We start from the raw sequence: 22475 nt of genomic DNA on the forward strand, positions 1-22475 counted from the left end.
GATACGAACCCCTGGGTGACATGAGACATAGTATTGTCTATCTGCCCATTCCCAGGTAGGTGTTATAGTGCCAGGTGCTTGCCAAATTGTTTTGGCTTGGTCCATAACTGTAGGATTAATAGGCAGGGCAATCTTAGAAGATGTTACTGATTGTAGGATATTGGTGAGCTCATGTTGATTTTCTGTTATCTTTTCAAGAGTAATAATGAGCTCTACAACCATCCTTTTGAAAAGGTTCAGAAAATGTGTGTGAAGTCATCGGCTGCCATAGGTGGGGGGAGGGGTCGTATAATGGCTTCATCCGGTGAAACGGATGAATTGGTGTCTAGGTAGGGATCTGTACCCACTGGTTGTGCTTGTGTGGGGGTCACCTCCTCCTGGTGCTCTATAGATGAAGATTGGTGTGGCTGAGGAGATTTATTTTGTTGCACGTTATGCTTGGTGGAGTGGATGTCTACAATGGGGTAGGTCTCTATGGGTCCAATATTGTCAATGTCCTGGTGGACCCATGCACAGTTGACGGTACCACACAAGAAAATTGTGGTATCGTGACCACAATTTTCATATTGGTATAGGATGACCTGGATTGTGAACATGGTGAGGGAATCAGTGGTTCGGTGGGAGGGGAAGTCTGAGGTGAAAAAACTGCCTCAATATCCTCCTTCTCCTCACCTGAAAATTGGGTGTGAGATAGGGGGTGCTACACTGCCAGCATGCCTAGAAATAGAACGGTGCTGAGGAACCGTAGAAAATACTAAGCAGCCCCGGTGATGTACAAATTGCAGTGCCGGCATGGATGGTGCTGTAGTGTGCTGTACCACAATCAATGGCAATGCCACAGGATTGTTTGGTGCAGAGAGCAATGGAGAGGCTATTATTGTGTCTGCAATGCCAATCAGGGCCGTATTAGTAACAGATACTGGCTTTGATAATGGTGCAGTTGGTGCAGCACTCTTGGTGAGGGACAGTTCAGTTATAATAGAGATAGACAATTTCAAGCCTTTTACCTCAGCACCGGATCAGTGCATACTGGTCTCAATAACAGTGCGAGTGGTGCTGGAGACGCCCAGCACGTCATAAGTACCTAAACACAGTTCAGCTGGCGGAATCGGCACCAAAGTGGTCGGAGAGCACTTACTGGCCAGAGAAGCCTTCTGAGAAGACAAAGTTGTGCACTTTTTTGAAGTTTTCTTGTCCTTTGCTGGCTGAAGTACTGAGTGGGCTGTAGATAGTTCAAACCTAGGGTGCAAGGCAGGGTGAAGGGACTTCTATCAGGATACGTTTTAATTGGAGATCCCTGTCTCTTTGCGCCCTTGCCTTCAATTTATTACAGTGGGCATATTTCTGGGGAACATAAACTTCCCCCAAGCAACGGATGCATTGCGAGTGTCCATCTGAAATAGGGATAGCAATCTTACATGATGTGCAGTACTTAAAACCTGGTGAACCAGGCATCCTATCTAACTATAGGAAAGAAACAGGAGAGAAGATTTTTTTTTTAAACAAGGAAGAACTAGGGTAATAGAGACTTGCTTAGGTAAGAGAAGACCAATTACTTATCTACGTAAAGAATGGTAACAAAGATAATAATTTTCTGAGGAACACAGAGGAACTCAGACTCCAGATGAGGACAGTAGAAAACAAATGGCGGGGGGCAGGAAATAGGCACATGTGTGACTTGCGCCTGCATGGCCTGCAGGGACACTGATCTAAAAGCCTCCAATCAACGGTGCAGGAGTGCACTGACACCTACAGTGCAGCACCCACAGAAACATCTCTCAAAGAACAACAAGTTTTAGCACAGATTGATTTTTCAGAGCCAAATGACAGATCCTATAACAACTATGACATCCTGAAAAACAGGGTTGATAACAAAAATGCTGACAAGACGTTAATCATAGAAGTGTGAACAAAGCTGCTTTGACAAGATACATAGTCTGTTATTTCAATTCTATCTATGGAAGTACAAACAACATGTTACTGTGTGCAAGTACAATGCTAACAATCTCAAACATTTATTGTAGAAACTGGTGCTAGGAATAAGCATTTACATTCTCTACTTACTGTATCATATCTAAAACTGTGACAAAACCTAGAAATCCCCAGCCAGTGATTCACAGCATGTTTTATCAACCGTTTGCAAAGTGTTAACAAGACATTTAGGGGAAATTTACTTTCCAACTGTACAAAAGTAACATGAAAAAGCAATTAAATGCAAATTAGATGGCTAGATTTGAAATTACTTTACATAAAAAGTTATCTGGATAATTAAAAATATCTGTATACCTTATTAATACCCCATTGTTGGAGTGGATGTTGAGAACTTCCTTTGACAAAGGTATTCCAAACTATAATCATTCCTGAGCTATCTCCTGAGAACATGTGAAGTCCTGTAAAATAATAATTTCATGTATTTTGTGATATTAACAGTAAGATTTTGAAATCAGAGTAAATGAACAACAGTGAGCTGGAAATATTTCCAAAATTAAATATACATTGGAAACTGATCTTATCAGTGCTATTAACAGTTTTATAGTAACTTCCAAATTCATCGATATATTATAAATCAGGCGTGGGGAACCTCAGGCCCCGGAGCCAGATGCAGACCCCTTCTTGCCTGGATGTGGCCTCCAAAGCTTACGGCCCCTTCCCAACATTGGGCAGCCTGTAGGGTTACCAGATGGTTTCAACAAAAATACTGGACACACTTGACATTACATCACAATCTACATTACATCTTATTTAGAAAATACCAGACATTTATATTTTCTCAATTTGTTTCCCGAAAAAAAAGCTCAAATACTGGACTGTCCAGTTCAAACCGGACACCTGGCAATCCTAGCAGCCTGTGCTGGCACTCCAGCCCCCCTCCTGCCCCAACATGGGGAGGGAAGTACAAAATTTACTAGGCTGGGACCCTAGTCTCTGGTGTACAAGGGAAATATGGGAAGTGTCTTTCTTCACAGTTGGGGGCGACATCAGTGAGGGTTTTTTGTTTTGTTTTGGCTTCTCACTAGTGTGTGGCCCCCAACAGATTTTTCTGTGGGTCAGCAGCCCCCGACCCAAAAAAAGATTCCCCACCCCTGTTAAAAATGAATTATTACAGCCAATATTTGAACAGCAATGCTTTGCTTCCATTTTCTCTAATTAATGCAAAGTAGTCAAAAAACCTTAATTTTGTTGATATGCATCACAGAAGTCAATACCATACATTCCAAACAGAATAACAATTTAAATTCTCTATCACTTACAATGAATACTTGGATTGTTTTTCACTTAGGCTGTGTCCAGACTCCATGCCTCCGTCGACGGAGGCATGTAGATTAGCGAGATCGGAAGAGGGAAATGAAGCCGCGATTAAAATAATCGCGGCTTCATTTAAATTTAAATGGCTGCCCCGATCTGCCGATCAGCTGTTTGTCGGCAGATCGGGAGAGTCTGGACGCGATGCCCCGACAAAGAAGCCTTTCTTCATCGACACAGGTAAACCTGGTTTCACGAGGCTTACCTGTGTCGATGAAGAAAGGCTTCTTTGTCGGGGCATCGCGTCCAGACTCTCCCGATCTGCCGACAAACAGCTGATCGGCAGATCGGGGCAGCTATTTAAATTTAAATGAAGCCGCGATTATTTTAATCGCGGCTTCATTTCCCTCTTCCGATCTCGCTAATCTACATGCCTCCGTCGACGGAGGCATGGAGTCTGGACACAGCCTTAGATGTTAAGGTGGGTTTACTGAATGCCTTTGCTTTTTAATATTGTCTTCTGTGATCCAAAGGTCACTGAAATCATTGGAAGTCTTTCCACGGACTTCAGTGGACTCTAGATCAGACTCTTTACTCCTAATTATCCAGTAAAGAACCCTACTGAGGACAAAGCAGTGAGGATATGTCTACACTACCACCCTAGTTCGAACTAGGGTGGTTAATGTAGGCAACCGAAGTTGCAAATGAAGCCCGGGATTTGAATTTCCCGGGCTTCATTTGCATCTTGCCGGGCGCCGCCATTTTTAAAGCCCCGCTAGTTCGGACTCCGTGCCCGCGGCTACACGCGGCATGGAGTAGGTAGTTCGGATTAGGCTTCCTATTCCGAACTACCGGTACACCTCATTCCACGGCTTAATTAAGCTACGGCTTAATAACCCCTATTGTGGAGACAGGGGTTATTAAGCTGATGAGATATTTCTCCCATTGGGTTATAGAGTCTCTACCATTAGTAATGTAGTATAGAGTTAGTCTAAGAGTCATCTCAGACTCCAATCTCTCTCTCCAACAATGAAGACAGATACACACACTCTCTCACAACCAGGCCATATTTAGCTCTTAAGTTATCTTCCTCTATACTATTTCTAAAATCCAATCTTTTCTCTGTGTCCCTTTAGCTAAAATAATCAGTGAGCCACATCATTTCTCACTCTGATTACTGCATCATCTTCTTCTTTGGCTTCCCTATATCACACTTATTCATCTAATCCATATCAAATATAGCCACTAAGATTTTTCTTATCTATGTTCAGACCCGGTCATCTTCCTCTTTAAATCTCTCTACAGGTTCTCTCCTTCTCCACCATATTAGATTTAAATTTCTGGTCTTTGCCTTGAAGTTACTACATCATTCTGCCTCTTCCTATTTATCCCACTTTGTCTTTTTTCTAGGGCTGTCAATTAATTGCACCTAACTCTAACGATTAACTCAAACCAAATTAACTAGATCGCATTTCTCAAACTGGGGTCTGTGTGAGAACTCCAGGGAATCTAGCTGCTGAACACATTCTTCTCCTCCCTTCTGGTGCATCCTGGGGCCTGCAGTCAGAGGTCAAGGCAGGCTTCCTACCTGCCCTGGTTCTGCGCAGCTCCCAGAAGAGGCCGTCAGATCTCTGACCCCATAGGCATAGAGTGGACAGAGAGGATCCGTGTGCTGCCCCTGTTCCTGAGTGCTGACTCCACAGCTTTCATTGGCTAGGAACAACAACTAATGGGTGCTACAGGAGTAGTGTCTGCAGGTGCCAAGGCAGCACACTGAGCCTCTCTGGCCACTCCTGCACATAGGGTGTGCAGAGTCCTGACGGATACTTCCAGGAACCACTGTATGTGCTACTGGGATCCCAACCCCTGCTGCAGCCCAGTGAAAGTGAGTGAGCAACAGAGGAAGGAGAGATGAAGCAGGCAGCGCTTCAGAGAAGGGGGATATCAGAGGATTCCCAAACATTTTTAAATCAAAATGTGGATCCTTGGGTTGGTAAATTTTTGAGAACCAGTAAACAAATTTTAAAAATTAATCATGATAAACTACAGTTTGAAATCACACCATAAAACAATAGTAGACTACCTAAATATTATTATGAATTACTTTCGGAATTTTTTCTGTTTTCAAATATATTGATTTCAATTATACCACACAATACAAAGTGTATAATGCTCACTTTATACTATTTTTATTGAAAATATTTGCACTGTAAATAAGATAAAATAGTACTTTTAATTCACCTCATACAGGGTATGTCTACACTACCACCCTAGTTCGATCTAGGGTGGTAATGTAGGCATACCGCACTTGCAAATGAAGCCCGGGATTTGAATTTCCCGGGCTTCATTTGCATAAGCCGGCCGGCGACATTTTTTAAATGCCGGCTTGTTCGAACCCCGTGCCGCGCGGCTACACGCGGCACGGGGTTCGAACAAGCTGGCATTTAAAAATGGCGCCGGCCGGCTTATGCAAATGAAGCCCAGGAAATTCAAATCCCGGGCTTCATTTGCAAGTGTGGTATGCCTACATTACCCCGCTAGTTCGAACTAGCGGGGTAGTGTAGACCTACCCACAGGTACTACAATGCAATCTCTTTATTGTGAAAGTGCAAATTACAAGTGTAGATTTTTGTTTTTGTTATGTAACTTGTAGCAATATAGCCGATGGTGGGACCCACACTTTTCTTGGCAGCAGCTAGGACATTATCCCTTGCCCCTCCTCCTGGGATGCTGAGGCCCCACTAGTGGTCCATGTAAGTGGTAGGAAAGAAAAGCAGGGAAGAGATCTAAGCCCCAGCTCCTCTCAAACTCTGAACATTTCTCACCCTCTTTCTGCTTTGGGTAAGATTACCCTTGGTGCTTGTTGCTGGGGAAGGGAGTCTCCCTACTGTTCTGGGACAGGGTCTCTCTTCCTCCACTTCTCTGGTATTTCAAATCTCAGCAACGTACCTTCAATTTTCAGCTCTCTGTACTTCCTCACTCCACCCTGATTGCCTGAAGCAGAGGAGTGTAGTTAGGTTCAGGACAGGGCCTTATTTGGCTACAGGTGTTTCAAATACGCTAGAATAGCCTTTCCTAGTCTACAGGACCCACACTTCATTAGTCTAGGGTTTGTATACTTCCCCTTTAGCACTCTCCCACTGCTTCCTAGCCCTGTTATATCACAAACTCCATTCAAAAAATGAAACAAAATTAAACTTTAGAGGCTACAAATCCACTCTGTCCTATTTTTTATTCAGCCAATCACCAGGACAAACAAGTTTGTTTACACTGACAGGCAATAATGCTGCATGAAGCATGTCCGATGAAATGGTGATCAAAGCATGAAGGAGCATATGAATGTTTAGCATATCTGCCACGTAAATATACTATGCTGTTTACAAAAGTGCCAAGTGAATGCCTGTTCCCTCTTTCAGGTGATACTGTCAATAAAAAGTGGTAAGCTTTATCTCCCGTAAATGAAAAGAAACTTGTTTGTTTTAGCGATTGGCTGAACAAGAAGTAGGGCTGAATTACCTTGTAGGCCCTGACATTTTATTTTTTGTTTTTCAGTGAAGTTATAGAACAAAAATAAAATCTGCATTTGTAAACTGAACTTCCATGATAAAGATATTGCACTACAATATTTATATTAGGTGAACTGAAAAACACTATTTAATCTTTTCCACGGTGCAACTAATTATAATAAAAATAATATAAAGTAAGCACTGTATACTTTTGTCATAACCAGGAGGGCTGACCAGTAACCTGGTGGCTAAGGGGTTAATTATGTCTCCTGTCCCCAGCCAGGTATCTGGTCAGCCAATAATAATGCAGGTTGGGATTTCAAACTGGGGCAAAGGAATTTTTATCTTTTCTCTCCTTTGTCAGAGTCAGAGCGGTTTCTTTCAGGTAACAGGGAGGTGGGAGGCCATCTCTCTCTCCAAGAAAAGTCTTCTTATACATGTAAGTAGGGCAAAGTATAGATAGCCCCATCAGGTTTTATTGTTTTCTGGTTTGGGAATCTGGAATTGAGGTCTGTGCTGTTAAAAATGTTTTTTTCTTTCTTTAAAAGTGTTTTTTTCTCCTCTTTTGTAATGAAGCTTTCTAACCCAGGGAATTTTCTCTGATTATATTAACTGGTGGCTCTTACCATCTAGCCACCTCAATTACGCTTGCAACAGAGTTTTGTTTTGATAATAAAAGTTTGTTTTCTTTTTCTTATTAACCGGTATTGGTTCATTTTTGTGTCCTGGGAGGTCTATCTGTCTGACTAGGAGTCAGCTACTACAAACTACAGCTTGTTTTCTCTTTTCTTTTTCAATCTCTTTGGGGAAAAAGAACTTGAGGTTACCCCTGAGGTTTTAGGGAGGAGGTTTCCCAAGTGATCTCTTTCCTGTTTTTCTTACAATTACTTGAGTGGTGGCAGTAAATATTCCCCAAAGTCCAGGTATTAGGATTTTTGGGGGGAAGTTTTTGTACCAAAGCCTGTAGAGATAAGGTTTTGGGATGGAAATGCTTTCTGCATTTGTCATGCCAATGTGGGGAACAGTCTTGACAACTTTATATTGTGTTGTCATTGCAATCAATATACAGGGGGTCCCCATGATAAGTCGCCCCAATATACATCCGTTCCACACTAAAGTCGTTGATGTTTCTGGACTGATGCGTTATAAGTCTTCCCATTCCCCGCTATAAGTCACACATAACACTCCCCCCAGTTTGCTTAAATGGAAGTCAGCCGCGGGAAAAAAATTGACCACTTTAAGTTGTTTCACAATAAGTCCAAGTTTTTTGGAACATATCTTTGACTTATAGTAAGGATTTGAAAATGTAGAAAACAGCCACAAATGTATAAATAAATGGTTGTCTAGCATTCACAGTGAGATTAAAACTGATTAACTGTGACTACTACTTTAATCATTTCACAGCCCTACTTTTTTCACAGAGCCTTGCCACACTTCTGCTCACCCCGCAATGGTAGCCTTAACACACCATTGCCTACTTCTCCCCCAACACTTTCCATTCTTTATTCCATACCATTTTATGTCATGACACTTACAAGAAATTAGCCAACTAAAAAGAGCTAGGAAGAGGGTCAACTGTAAATAATCTATATATCTAGTTTAAAAAAAACATATCAAGACTGACTACTTTACCCTTTTACATTGTTATACCTGCCATTCCTGTCTGTTGGCTGCATATTTATCTTTTCAGCCTAGGTAATGTCTCCCTATAAGTTTGTATAGTGCTCAGCATATTGTAGATATGCCAAGATTATGTAAGACAGGAGCACACTGGCTAGTAGTAGATCTGAGTGAGACATTTCAATAAAATAACTGTAACAAAATAAAAACATCCTAATTTTTTAACATCTTTTTGCATGAAATAAACCAAAATGAACATGCTTGAACATACCTTCTGCATCAAAACACAGTGTATTGATGAAACTTTTGTGACCATCAAACTCCTGTAACAACTGACCATGGATCTCTTTCACTTTTGCATTCCATACCCTAATCACAGAGTCATAACATCCTGTTACCACAAGATAGTCAGCAACTGGATGGTACTTTGCAGTGTAAACAAATGAAGGATGAGGGAAAACGCTCACTGACGTTGTAGCCTGGTTCTCAATTTTCCACATTCTTTAAAAAAGAAATTAGGATAACTGTCTCATAACGTAAAGCTTTCGAGCAAATATTATTATACAGACTAATAATTTTGTACTAGTGATTTGAGAAACAAATACATGCAAATACTTAAGGGTCTAATCCAATCTACTGAGTTTTTTCAGCTACACTGAAAAGTTTCATGTGGAACATTTCAATGGGAACTAAATTTCATATGTGACACAGATTTTGAACTCTGGAAATTTAGCTTCTATCCTGTTTCTAACATTCTTGTACAGGCAAGAAGTCTAGCCTATACTGAGACTTACTTATCTAAGAAAATGTAATTTTAACAAATTATATGAACTAACTAACTAGTAACTATGCAGTAGGACTACTAACTAATGCGCACCCCGACTTTGACTCTGAAAAAATTGCGCATTATACTCGAGATTTTATGGTACTTCTAACACTATGTGAAGAGAAGGAGAACACTACTTGAGTTCACGTTCCTGCTACAAGAGGTAAGATAGAACTGAGGGGAAGATGGGCCCACTCTGCCTTTTATGCCCTTAGACCTGGATGAAATATGCAAAAACATCCAGGGCAAATAATATGTATACAGATGCCACCACCTCTCCCCCACACAAAAAAACCCTTCTTATTCAGGTATACCAAGAATGGAAACAATGTAGATAAACACTTTAAGAACTCCACATCTATTTCTCCTCTGCCAATTAAAGTAAAACCAATTAAAATTAACTCTTTCAACACATACAATATGACAATCAGAATTTTTTGGGGATTTTAACTATGCAGCGGTCTAGCAATATGGAGTTGCACAACAAAAGCAACAACTAGGAGGTTTTGTCTATCTATACATCAGTGAAGATTAAAAACTGTTACCCATAACATATTTATGATATATTATGGCCATATTTTTTCTTGCTGTGTTTTAGGTGTTCTGATTTGTTTGTTTGTCTGTCTGTTTTTGGAGGAATGAAGGAGCTTTAAGTACTTCTATACTTACTACTTAAATATGACACTAATGTAATATTTAAAATGGATATACAATAGGGAAAAAAGACAGAGTTAAGATTTCACAATTCAGATACAGTAATTAATCTTCAGTTCCACAGTTAACAACCTAGCCAAGAATTCAAAATACTATATGTAATTGCAATGCAGTAAAGTTAAAGTTGATATCTGAATTCTAAATTTTCAATTTTTTGCTTTGTGTGTTCAAATTTGCAACCTTAATGTGGCATTAAGATTGACTCTGCATATAGAATATGGTAATTTCTTCAATGATTAAATGTTGGTCAAGTCATACTGATTATTGTAATAGCTATTGGGTGCTCAACACTTTTGGAAAATAAGGCCATTTTTTAAAGAGCCTATATTTAGGCAACTACATTTTAAAAACTTGGACCAAAACCACCATACATTTTAAACCAAACATAATACAACTATTCACTCAAAGCTCTAATTCTATCACAGTTTTCCAAAAATATTAACAAATAACTCAAATTACAATCAAATCCATGGTTAAAAGTTGTCCAGCACGGTTTATGTAAAGACATAGCTGGGTTCACAAAATATACTTATACTTTTGACAAAAGTTGTAATAACATTTCACTCATACTGACCTGACAGTGCAATCAGAGGATGAAGTAAGAAGGTACTCATTATCTTTTGACCAACAAAGATCATATACAATATTAAGGTGGCCATAAAACTCTCTTAAATATTGTCCAGAAGGAATCTCATACACTAATGAAAATGTAAATAAAAAGGTTAAAGTTGGAGGTAAAACTTGGTTTCCAATAATAAAACATTGATTCTCAAAAGAAAACCATTTAGGGCCATGGTTTTATATAAAGAACTTATAACTGCATATTCCTATACAAATTTAAAACTTCAGATATGAAAGATGTTAATGCAATCAATATATATAATTACTACAAAGCTAGATACATTCCAAGTTATTGCTGCATAAGTGAAATCAACTCCACTGACTCCAAATTTCCATAATTCAAAATCATATAGCTAGGGAGAATGCACTGATAATCACTTAAACACAAGTCTGCAAGCATCTACTTCCATCTAGTGGTTCATGGATATGTCACAAGTGCATTAACCCCTTTAAAAATTGGACCAGACCGTTTAAGATACCCAGGATGAACCTAATATATCTAGCAAAAAACCTTTAATTTTTTAAAAATTTGATTGCCATTTGCCCAGCTACATAAGATTGTTAATGATGAGGCCAATTTTTTGATGATTAGCAAGTTTTGTAGATAAACAATAAAACCTTGATAGCTACTTTTTAAGTCGGGGTGGGCAATAATTTTTCCCAGGGGCCACTTCAAAAATTTTTGAAGTAGCCCCAGGCCACCCTGGAAGGGGCGGGGCCTAAAGAGGAAGGAGTGGGATACCCCGCCCCTAGACAATGATTGGTCTGGGGGTGGGGAGCCCTTTGCCCCCCCCTTCTCACTAGGCACCCATGCTCTATAAGAGGCATGGAACACTCCTCCACGCCCACACCAATCAGGGCCTGGGGGTGGGGGAGTACGGGAAGCCTCCTCCCACCCTGCAAGGAGCCTGTGGCACTTTGAAGGGCTGGGGCAGGGCAAAGGAAACTTCACGAATCTCCCCAGCCCCTGATTGGAATGGGGGTGGGGGAGCGCGCAAAGCCTCCTCCAACCCTACCCCCGCCCTGCGAGCAGCACGCAGCGTTTCAAAGCACCACGTGCTCCAGGCAAGGTGGGAGGAAGCTTTGCGTGCTCCTCTGCCCCCAACCTTCTCCACTCTGTCCCCGCCCTGTGAGCAGCGCATGGTGCTTTGAAGCAAAACTATAATAAAAGGCAGGGAGGGGACAGAACGGAGAAGGTTTTGTGTGCTCCCCTGGTCCCAGGCCTGAATTGGCCAGGGGGCAGGAAAGCAGCAGGGCCTCCGTGGACCAAATGCACCTGTTTGGCTGGCTGGATCCAGCCTGTGGAGGCCCTTTTACCCACAGTCCAGTGAATAAGAATGCTTGACATCTCCAACATTATGGGTGGCCCAAGTTAGTATTATTGATTATTCACTTTCATGAAAACTAAATTAATTCACAAATTCCTTTTCCCCTATAAAAGAAATCTACAAAAGGGTAAGTTATTTCACTTAAAAATGACCAGAACTTGCATTCCTATCATAATCCAGACTCTCAGGTTACTGAATCTCTACTGGATGCTGAAATATTGAAATATTGATCCTTAATCTGGACATATATACATTAACATATGAAAAACAATGCTATTTTCAATCACTTTGCTAAAGTGGCCATACAGCAAAGAATATTTAAAATGCTGAATTATTAAATAAAACTATTACAAGGTCGTAATTGTTAATAGCTATGTTAAAATATAAGTAATAAACTGTAACTTACAAATAATGGGATAACCATCCCTCCCTGCACATGCTGCTGCTAATGTTTTTCCATCTTGAGAAAAACGAATACAGAAACATCCCATATCCCCTGCTCTCAGTGAAAAGAGATGCTTGTTTGGTATTCGACAAGCCTACATTTCCAATACAAAACAGTTATTGCATAGTTGTGAATGTTAACATCTTTTAAGGTTTGTGTGTTGGTTATGTATTTAACGACTCTTACACTGTAGTAAAAATATAAGCATTTAAAAGGTTCTAAAAACAACAAAGGAAAAACAAAACCACTTTCTGCCTGTACTTTTGTTATTTTGATTTGAAAATGTTTCTTTATTCCACAACTTCAACAATAGAACTTAAATAAGTAAGGGAAAGGATTTTAAGCAATACCATTAGTGCATATGTAAAATATGCATTTTAACTGAATACTAATTTTTAATTGATCTTCTTACATTTTAACAAATAATCTGAGGAAATGCAAGATATGTATTGTCATATTTATCCTCTTGGAACTTTTTCACAAGCCAAAAATCAGCAAAAATATGTTGTCAATACCTCTCTCTCTCAAAAACACAACTTCTACAGCATTTACATGTACACATTTCATAATTAATAGTTGCCAAATTAAATATTTGAGAATGTCTAGACAGTATTTTCAAGTATACAGGTCACTTAATTTGGAATTTGCATTTATCTGCCTTTCAGCAAAATGGCAAAAATTAGTCATAAAATTTTGGAAAAATAATTTAATATAATTTTACACAATTTTTATTCATCCTAAAAAGTAAAAAACCAATTAGCTACTACACCCTTTTCATCTTTGTTTTTTTAAAAAACAATCTGTTGATTTTTCTAACATTTCCTTATTACTACTTAAATCACTGCTTTTTATTCAATATGAAAGAAATCACACCACTGGCAGTTTTTAATAAAAATATAACATCACAAAATCAAGGTATATAATCAAATAAAAGTCATTTACATCTAAAATTAAATTGGAATTTTCTTCTGAACAAATGCACTTTGTATAGAATTTGTGTTTCTTACAGACTTTCATTGCATCCAGCAATGAAATAATCTCTATTCCCATTTGGAGAATAAAGTGAATGATTATAGGGACAATAATCAGCTGAAAGAAGGTCCACTTTCCTACATGTGGTAAAGATCCATGATGGAGTGGGCAGGATCAGAAGCCCCAAGAATAGAGCTGCACTAACTTCTCTCCATCCCCACTAAACTGGTGAAACATCTGTTGAATGAAGAGTCCCAAGAATAATGTCAATGAACTGGAAAGTATTGCAGAGGACCCTGATGATGAATGGGAGCACGGGGTCTTCATGAAAAGAGGCCTGCCCTGCAACAGTTTCCTGAGACCAACCCATCCCTCCCAAACAAGACTTGATTCATAGTAATTATACCATAAAATAACCTTATTAGTAGACAGTAGATTTTTTTTTATACATTTAAAAAACCTTCACCTGTCCTGGCAATCTTGTCCATTTCACTTGCTCCTTGTTCTCATGTGGACTATATACTCTTGATTTTTTTGATATCTCATTCTGAAGCTCACTGAATGATGTGCTACCTTGTTCCTGCTGAATAGCCATCATAGAACGGAAAGAAGGATCTACCTAATTGAAGAGAGAATAGCAATAGCAAAATAAATAAGTGCAGGAAAATACAAAATATTAAGTACAATGACATATTTCACAAAACTGAAATGTCTGTAAAAATGTTAAGATCCAAATGTATTTTGTGTAAACACAAAGAAAATTAAAAGGGGGAAATCCTTGTATCTGAAAAAATACCGAATAGTATAGTAATACATGCTGTTAAAAAGTAACAGAGGTTGGACCTCCCTGGTCTGGCACCTTTGGGACCTGACCAGTCCTGAATGAGGAAATTTGCTAGATCAGTAAAGGTCCCATGCCAACAGCTTTCCAGGACACTGTCCCTCCCTCCAGCTGGCTCCGCTCCAGCCCTGCTGCTACAGGATTTGGACTTGGCTACAGTTCACTTCTGCCAACTGGCTGGGACTCTCTGAGGATGCAGTTCCTCAGCCGCTGTGGCTCCGCTTCTGTCCCACCCAGCCGGGGCTTGCTGGGGAGAGGACTCCATGGCTGCCGCACTTCTGTCCCCTCTGGCTAGGGCTTCCCAGAGATGGGGCTCCGCAGGTGCCCCCACTGCTGCCGTGCACAGCCAGGGCTTCCCATGGACTGAGTTCCACAGCTGCCCCCACTGGTGTCATGCCCAGCGAGGGCTCCCCAGGACAGGGCTTGCCAGTTCCCAATGATGGGGCTCCCCACCACTGGACTCCCAACCAGCTTGCACTTCCAGGTGCTGGGGATCTATGGTCCAGCAACATCCATGAACCTGCCAGACCATGGATGTTGCCAGACCAGAGAGTTCTGGATTTAGGAGGTTCAACCTATACATAATAATTCCACCAAAAATAAATGACATTCATTATCAAATCTAAAAGAAGTTTAATGAAAAAATAACCAAACCTAAAATTGGTGAAAAATAAATTATGGTGGTAAAGTTTTGTCAGATGGTTGAAAAAAAATCTTTTACTTACACAGCTGACTAATCCTTTTTTGTTTTATTAGCCTTTTTACAACAATTGGGCCCACTTCTGTTTAAGCATGAGTTTTCCCACTCACGTTGAACTACCAACCCCAAATCTAACAGACTTTACTGAAATTCACACTTGATGCCAAGGGCCAGCACAGGGTCACCGAATTAATTAAACCCCTATATAAGTGCTTAAGTGGTAGACAAGTGCATTGTAATATCTGTAGAATTAATTGTGAGGGAGACTGAAGTTTAAAAGTGACTGAAAAGTCACTGCTAAGCATGCTTAATGAACATCTCCTAATATTTGAGCAGAATCTAATAATTTCACAAAAGAGACAGAACATTATATAGCACATTTGAGCAACATATGTGATCCCTATCAAGGCTGACTGCCATAGTGGCTACTGAACTCAGGTTTGTCTTTTGACAACTTTCATGAGGAAAAGCTGTAAACATCTTAATGAAACACACAATGAAATCACTCCAAAAACATGCCTTAATGTCATGGAGAAGCAAGTCACTTCCATTCTCTATGCGTCTGTTTTCCTTCCTGCTCTGTCTGGCGTGTGTATTACATTATAACTCACACCAAAGACCGACTCCTACTCTATGTCTGCATGGTGCCCAGTACACTGAGGCCTTGTAGGCACTACTATAATACTAATAAAACTGTTTGGATAACTAGTTATCAATGCACACGTTATTCCATGTATAACAAACAGTCACTATTGCACTTAGACCTCCAGATTTCAGAAGGAATATATGAAGGAATAAAAACCATGAAGTAGTGACTGACTGCAAGATCATTCCCTAAAGTCAGAAAGCTGGGAAAGGCAAAAATGTTTAACAAGAACAACAATTTAAAAATACTATAAATATGGAAAGGATTAAATTCACTTTGGGTTCAGTGAAACAGTTCAAGACACTTTCCACAACTCAGAGACTATGTGGGGCCATGCAAAAAAACTGAGAGTGGACTGGCCATGTGGAGGTGCCCATCCATGTATGTTCCATGCCACAATTCACCCACGTCACTATTAAACAAAAATAAGGTATCTGTCAAGATTATAGATAAAGAAGCCAGTAAAAAAATATGTACAGTATTTAACAAAATTTTATTTTTAACACTCCATCTTGGGGTTGTTGGAGCAAATAATTCAAGCTATTTTGAATTTAAGATTTCATCTTCTTTAAAGGGTGTTAAATCTGATAAAAAATTACATTTTCTTATACAGCTTTTAGAACAAAAATAAAAACTAGGAGCTGAATTGTCCTCTAACTTACACTATATCTACACCATGTAAATCAATTAACTTTAATGATATTTGGCCCAATTTTCACTAATATGAGAGGAGAAAGAGGTTAAAGATGACACATGACTGACTGTATGTTACATTCAGAGTAGCAGGAAAAAATGTTTACAGAAAGTTGTAAAGTGCTAATTAGATTTTTTTTAAAGAGAGGACATGTTAAGATCTAGTATCCTTGGTATAGCAAGTTATAAAAGACAGTTAAAGAAAAAACCCTAAAAATGTTAACTTTCCATCTGATCATGGTTATGAATAAATAGCTTGAATAGATCTTAAGTATTTCTGTTTATATATAAATATGTAAATGTGTGTAACTTACATGATCTGGTAGTTTTATGCCTTTTATAGTTACATATAATGTTGATGGGTAACGATTTCTAGGACCTTTTGCCCACCAATCAAAAACCTCAATAACATTTGACTGTGTCCTGGTCCTTGGAGGTGGATAATATAATTGCAGACGCAGTTTCCCATTAATGTTTAGAACTCCATTTGCACCTACTAGCTAAAAGGATAATTTAGAAAAATTAAAGACATATGTTACTTTAACTCAAAATTCATACAAGTCCTTGATGACATTGACACTTTAGACCAAGAAGAGGCTCAACTTACTATTGGGGATAGTTATTATTACCATGAATGATGTCTGACTCTAGACACTTCATTACTCTTGAGAGAAAGCAAGCACTGCATCAGTATAGTGATGGAAATGTAGCCGTGTTAGTCTGGGGTAATTGAAGCAAAATGCAGGACAATGTAGCACTTTAAAGACTAACAAGATGGTTTATTAGATGATGAGCTTTCGTGGGCCAGACCCACTTCCTCAGAGCTTTCGTGGGCCAGACCCACTTCCAGGCCCACGAAAGCTCATCATCTAATAAACCATCCTGCATCAGTATGTTTGCAGGATCAAACCATACTGTAATTCAGAAAGCAGTGCTAGTTTTTATGCCTTTTTCCAAACTGGCATTTTCCTATCACTGTCACAAGTGTATATGATACAGCATTACAGTGGAATAGCTGCACCATTGTAGCATCTGTCCTGTAAACAACCCTAAGTAATGCTATGCTATTAGGCAAAGAGGAAATAAGTAAGCTCTTGAACTTATCCCTTCCATAAGTTACGTTTTTTGCCTACTAGGAACAGGAGATAAACCTCTGTCTGTCAGGATGCTTCCCCTTTTGTAGCATTAAGAGGAGTTACGACAATTTCATTATTTCAAGGGTGAGAAAAAACCCACAGTAAACCCCTCAATATTGGGATTCAACTAAAAGCTCCACTAGAATTTGGAATAAACAGAATTTGCTAAAATAAAAACTTCTGGTCCAGGTGCATGGAGATGTCACCCATGACACTTATCAATTGGAAAAAACTTAAAACACAACAAATAATTTTACAGCAACTTAGAGACTAACAAAAATGTAGATGGTATCATGAGCTTTCATGGACACAATCCAAAGTTAGCTACAGACTAACACAGCTACCCCACTGAAATTTATCAATTGATTAGCCTTTATTCAGAAGCTTCTGATTTTCTGCCAAGTGCTGCACTTGAAAAAGAAAATATATTTTTTCATGCATTTTGTACACTTCACTGAGAAATAACTATTTTCTCTATTGTCACACTTATTTCTCTGTATATGAAGAAGTTACTCACCTTATGCAATAATGACGGTTCTTTGAGATCTGTATCTCTGTGGGTGCTCCACGCTAGTTGTTGATGTATCTTTGCGCAGGGGATCGGAAATTTTTCCTAGCAGAGCCTGGACATGCCACATATGCACAGTAGCCATCTCATGGTGCCATTGGCATCCACTGATTGTGCGTGCAACATGGCTGCCCCCTTTCCTTCTCTACCATGAATCCTGTAGATGGACTCCAAAGTAGAGGGTAGGAGGGTAGGTAGGAGAGTACTCACAGGAATATAGATCTCAAAGAACCATCATTACTGCACAGAGTGAGTAACTTCTTCTTCTCTGAGTGCTGTCACTGTGGGTACTCCATTCTAGGTGTCTATAAAGCCACATCCACCTTGAGGCTTTGGAGCGTGTCCTGGACATGGACAACAGGACAGCTAGACTTACTGTGGCAGTAGGGATTGGACCACTTGCGATGGCATAGTGTTTTGTGAAGATATTTTCAGAGGACCACACTGTGTCTCTGCACATGTCCACTAATGGGACATCTTTCAGGAATGCTGTGGCAGCTGCCACAACTCTGGTGGAATGTGTCATTATTCTTTGTGGTGGTTATTTATTATGCAGGGTGTAGTAGGTATGCATAGAAGTTGCTAACTATTTGGAGAACCGCTGGAATGAGATTGCTTTGCCTTTTGAGCATTCAGCTATGTGGATTTACAGAAGAGTGGTCCTATTGAGGTAAAAAGTGATGGCCCATTTTATATCAAAGGTGTGAAGGGATGTCTCTAAAGTATCTTTGTGTGGCTTGGGAAAGAAGGCAGAAAAGTGTATATTTCCATTAATGTGAAAGGTAGAGGCCACTTTTGGTAAGAATTTGGATTGTGGACGAGTGTCACTTTATCCTTAGCAAAGATGGGGGGATCCGCCATAAGGACTGCCATCTCTCCTACGTGTCTCGGTGATGTGATTGCTACTATGAAGGCCATCTTCACAAACATATGGTGAAGACAACACATGGCTACAGGTTCAAAGGGAGTCCTTGTAAGACTTTTGAGAATGTGGTTAAAGTCCCAAGGTGGTGTGGGACCTCACACTACTTGATATATATTGTGAATCCCTGTTAGGAAACATTTGGTATTTAGGTGGGAAAGAATTGAAGAGCCCTCTGTCAGTTCATGGAATGTTGCAATGGCACCTAGAAGGACTTTAAGGGAGATGATAGACTTTCAGGTCCAGAAAATATTCTAGTATGGTGAAAATAGGCACCATGATAAATGACATTTGGTGTTGGTGGCACCATGCAGAGAACTGTTTCCGTTTATACAAATAAGTTTTTCTGGTTGTAGAGCAGCAGCTGTGTGTTTTACTCAGCTGAAACAGGCTTCTTCAGCATGCTAGAACTATGGAGCAGCCAAGTTTTGAGTTGAAGAATTTCCATATTCAGGTGTACCATCCACCAGTAGTGTTGCTACAGGAGATCCAGTCACTGTGGTAGTAAATAAGAACTGCAGAGTGCCAATTGATTGACATAAGGGAAACAAATTTGTCTGAGCCAGGTTAGTATGTGAGGAAGATTTGCACTTGGTCTTGGCATATCTTTTGAATTACTCGGGGTGGATGGGAAGGCATAGAGGAGCAGTGCGGTCCATGTGAATGACACAAGGCTGGATCCCACTCTGGAGCAGAACTGATGGCATTTGTGAGTCTTGTGAGTTCTGAAGAGATCAAAGTGCTGGTATCCCCACTTGCAAAATGTCATTTGAGTGACTAAGGGATTCATGTCCCATTTGTGCTGCTCTGAGAAATGGTGGCCAAGCCTGTCTTCTGTGGTGTTCTAAGAAGTTCGTAAGTAGGCTGCTGTAGGTACAGTAAAACTCCGATGGTCCGGCATCTGACGGTCCGGCACTCCTGATGGTCCAGCACCATCAGGAACCCGGAAGTGCTCCGGGCAACCTGACCATTGGAGCTGTTCTGCCCCCAGCTTCCTCTATTCAGCCGCTGCTGACTTGGGGAAACCTGGGGTAAAGCAGCTGGGGTGCTTCCAGGTTGGTCCCCACAGCGCCAAGGTGCAGCGCTGTGGGGACTAACCCGGCAGCACCCCAGCTGATCTGTCCCAGGCGTCCAGATTCAGCCACTGCTGAAACTGGCCAGCGGCTGACTCCAGGAAGCCCGAGGCAGAGCTGCTCTGCCTCGGGCTTCCTGGAGTCAGCTGCTGATCAGTATCAGCAGCATCTGACTTGGGGACACCTGGGGCAGAGCAGCTGGGGTGCTGCTGGGTTGGCCCAGTAGCGCCGAGGAGCGGCACTGCGGGACCAACCCAGCAGCACCCCAGCTGCTCTGCCCCAGGTGTCCCCAAGAGCAGCTGGGCGACAAAGAAAGACTTCCTTCCTCATACTCAACTTATCTGGCCAACTATCACATCAGCAGGACATGATGTGGCACATTGCCTTATCCCCCTGAAAAAGATCCCGTGTGCTTCTTTTAAGCACCACAGCCGGAAGCACTAATTCCATAGTTTGAGGCCTTCTGTGCAGAGGGAATGAGATTGTACTCCACCCTGTTGGTTGATGTAGAACATAAATACAGTGCTGTCTATGAGAATTCATATGGTTTGGTTTTGTATCATAGGTATAAAAAGTGGTGATAGGCATTATGTACTGCTCTGAGTTCTAGCAGATTGATATGTAGTCAGGACTCTTGAAAGGATCACTTGCCTTGAATGATGTGCTCGCCCAGATGCACTCCCAATCGTATGAGGGAGGCATCCATAGTTATAATACACATTGGAGGTACCTGATGAAAAGAGACTCCCTGCATCATATGTTGTATTTGTTCCTACCAATATAGGGAGGTGAGGATATGTTGTGGGACCGAGAATCTTGTTTAGTCCATCGCAGGAAGGAGTATACTCAGTAGCAAGTTAACTCTGGAGGCAACGCATGTGGAGTCTGCCATATTTTACCACGTGTCCCAGGATTTGGAGGCAGGTTCTTGTGGTGGTGAAGGGGCTGAATTGGACTATCATAATGAGAATGGTAAATGTGTCAAATCTGTGTTGGGGAAGCATTCCTTTGACTTGTGTAGAATCTAAATGTGCTCCTATAAATTCTATTTTTGAGTTGGTTCCAGAATTGATTTTTGTAGACTGATCTGTAGACACAAGTGCTGGAATAGAGTTTTTGTTGTTTGTATCATGTTTAGTGTTTCTTCATATGTTGTACCCTTGATGAGACAACTGTTGAGAAATTATTACCCCTTGTCATTGGAGATGTGCTACAACCACCGCTGGTGTCTTTGAAAAGACATTGTGGCCACAGAAAGGCTGAATGGCAGCACTCTATACTGACAGCGTTCAGAACCCACGGTGATACACAGAAAGCATCTGTGTGGTAGGTGAATTATGATATGGAAATTTGAAGGTTAAGGGCTGAGAACCAGTCTCCCTTGTATAGCACCGGAATAATTGTGGCAAGAGTGACCGTCTTGAATCTATGGCTGCGTATGAATTTGTTGAGCCTTCTGAGATAAAAAAATCAGTCTCTAACCCCTGGTTTTCTTCTGGGTAAGGAAATAACTGGAACAAAAACCACTGCCTTAGTAGCGGTTCCCTTCTACCACTCCGATTAGAAGGAGATGCTGTACCTCTAAGTATAGAAGGTGCTCATGTGAGAGGTCCTTGAAGATGAATGGGGGAGGGCGCTTGTATAGCAAAGGGATTGAGTATCCCGATTGGATGATCTCCAAGACCCACTGGTCTGTTGTAATGTTGGCCCATACCAGGAAAAAGCGGTGTAGATGGTAGCCAAATATGTAGTTGGAAGATGTCTGTATTTCTGGCGTTGGGGAGAGTTCTTTCAGATCCTCAACCAATGTTTTGAAATTGTTTTGAAGTTTGGTTCATTGTGACCTGGGTGTGTTGTGATCGCTCTCTATGGTCATTTTGTTTTGACCTATGTTCAAATGGTCTCTGTTGGTGTCTGTTGTATGTGTCCCAAGATCTTTGATATGTTGTTTACTGCCTCTGTTTGTTTGATGGCATATATATGCCTGGGGTTCTTAGTGTGGCTCAGGAGTCCTTCAGTGTATGGAGGACCTTGTCTGTTTTGGACACAAACAGACGTGCCCTGTCAAATGGGAGGTCCACCACTTTCATTTGCAGATCTTTAGGAATCCCCGAGGCTTGTAGCCATGAAGATCTGCGCATAGACTCATAGACTCATAGCTTTAAGGTCAGAAGGGACCATTATGATCATCTAGTCTGACCCCCTGCACAGTGCAGGCCACAGAATCTCGCCCACCCCTCTTAGAATAATCCTCTCACCATGGCGTGCTTCAACCCCGTCTTAATGGAGTTAGTTGGTGCCAACTGCACCTTATGTGTTAGTGCCAAGATCCATGTTGGTGCTGGTGGTGGCACTGTTGTGCGCATTGGCATCAGCAGTGCCGATAGCAAGACTTTGTGTCTTTGCTCTGACTTGTCCTGTTTGTGTGCTGTCAGCTTCTGTGCTGAGGTAGTGCCGGAGGCGCCCTGTTTCTCACCTGTGCTGAGTCTGGTGGAGCTAGATACCAAGGGCAGAGATCTTACCAGGTAAGCTCTCAACTTGTGAGAGTTCCAGTCTGATGATAACCCTGGAGCAACTGAAAGTCTAAGCCTTGTCTTTCAGTCTTGATTTCTCCAAGTTCA

The 22475-nt window shown here is 40.9% G+C and overlaps 1 protein-coding gene across 6 annotated transcripts in view; it reads right to left on the bottom strand.

Annotated features, from left to right (window-relative positions):
- The window catches only part of AHI1 (Abelson helper integration site 1), a 181962-nt gene that overhangs the window by 126359 nt on the left and 33128 nt on the right, over positions 1-22475 (bottom strand). For all 6 annotated transcript variants that reach the window (XM_075924228.2, XM_075924227.2, XM_075924231.2 and 3 more), the window contains exons 9-14: positions 16470-16655; positions 13742-13894; positions 12265-12397; positions 10484-10607; positions 8641-8870; positions 2287-2390 (exon numbers count right to left, since the gene is read on the bottom strand). In XM_075924228.2, the coding sequence (XP_075780343.2) occupies positions 2287-2390; positions 8641-8870; positions 10484-10607; positions 12265-12397; positions 13742-13894; positions 16470-16655 (930 nt within the window). The remainder of the gene's footprint in view (positions 1-2286; positions 2391-8640; positions 8871-10483; positions 10608-12264; positions 12398-13741; positions 13895-16469; positions 16656-22475) is intronic.

The sequence above is a fragment of the Pelodiscus sinensis genome, chromosome 3 (genome assembly GCF_052426305.1).
Source record: "Pelodiscus sinensis isolate ZL-2025 chromosome 3, ASM5242630v1, whole genome shotgun sequence".
Classification (NCBI taxonomy): Eukaryota; Metazoa; Chordata; order Testudines; family Trionychidae; genus Pelodiscus; species Pelodiscus sinensis.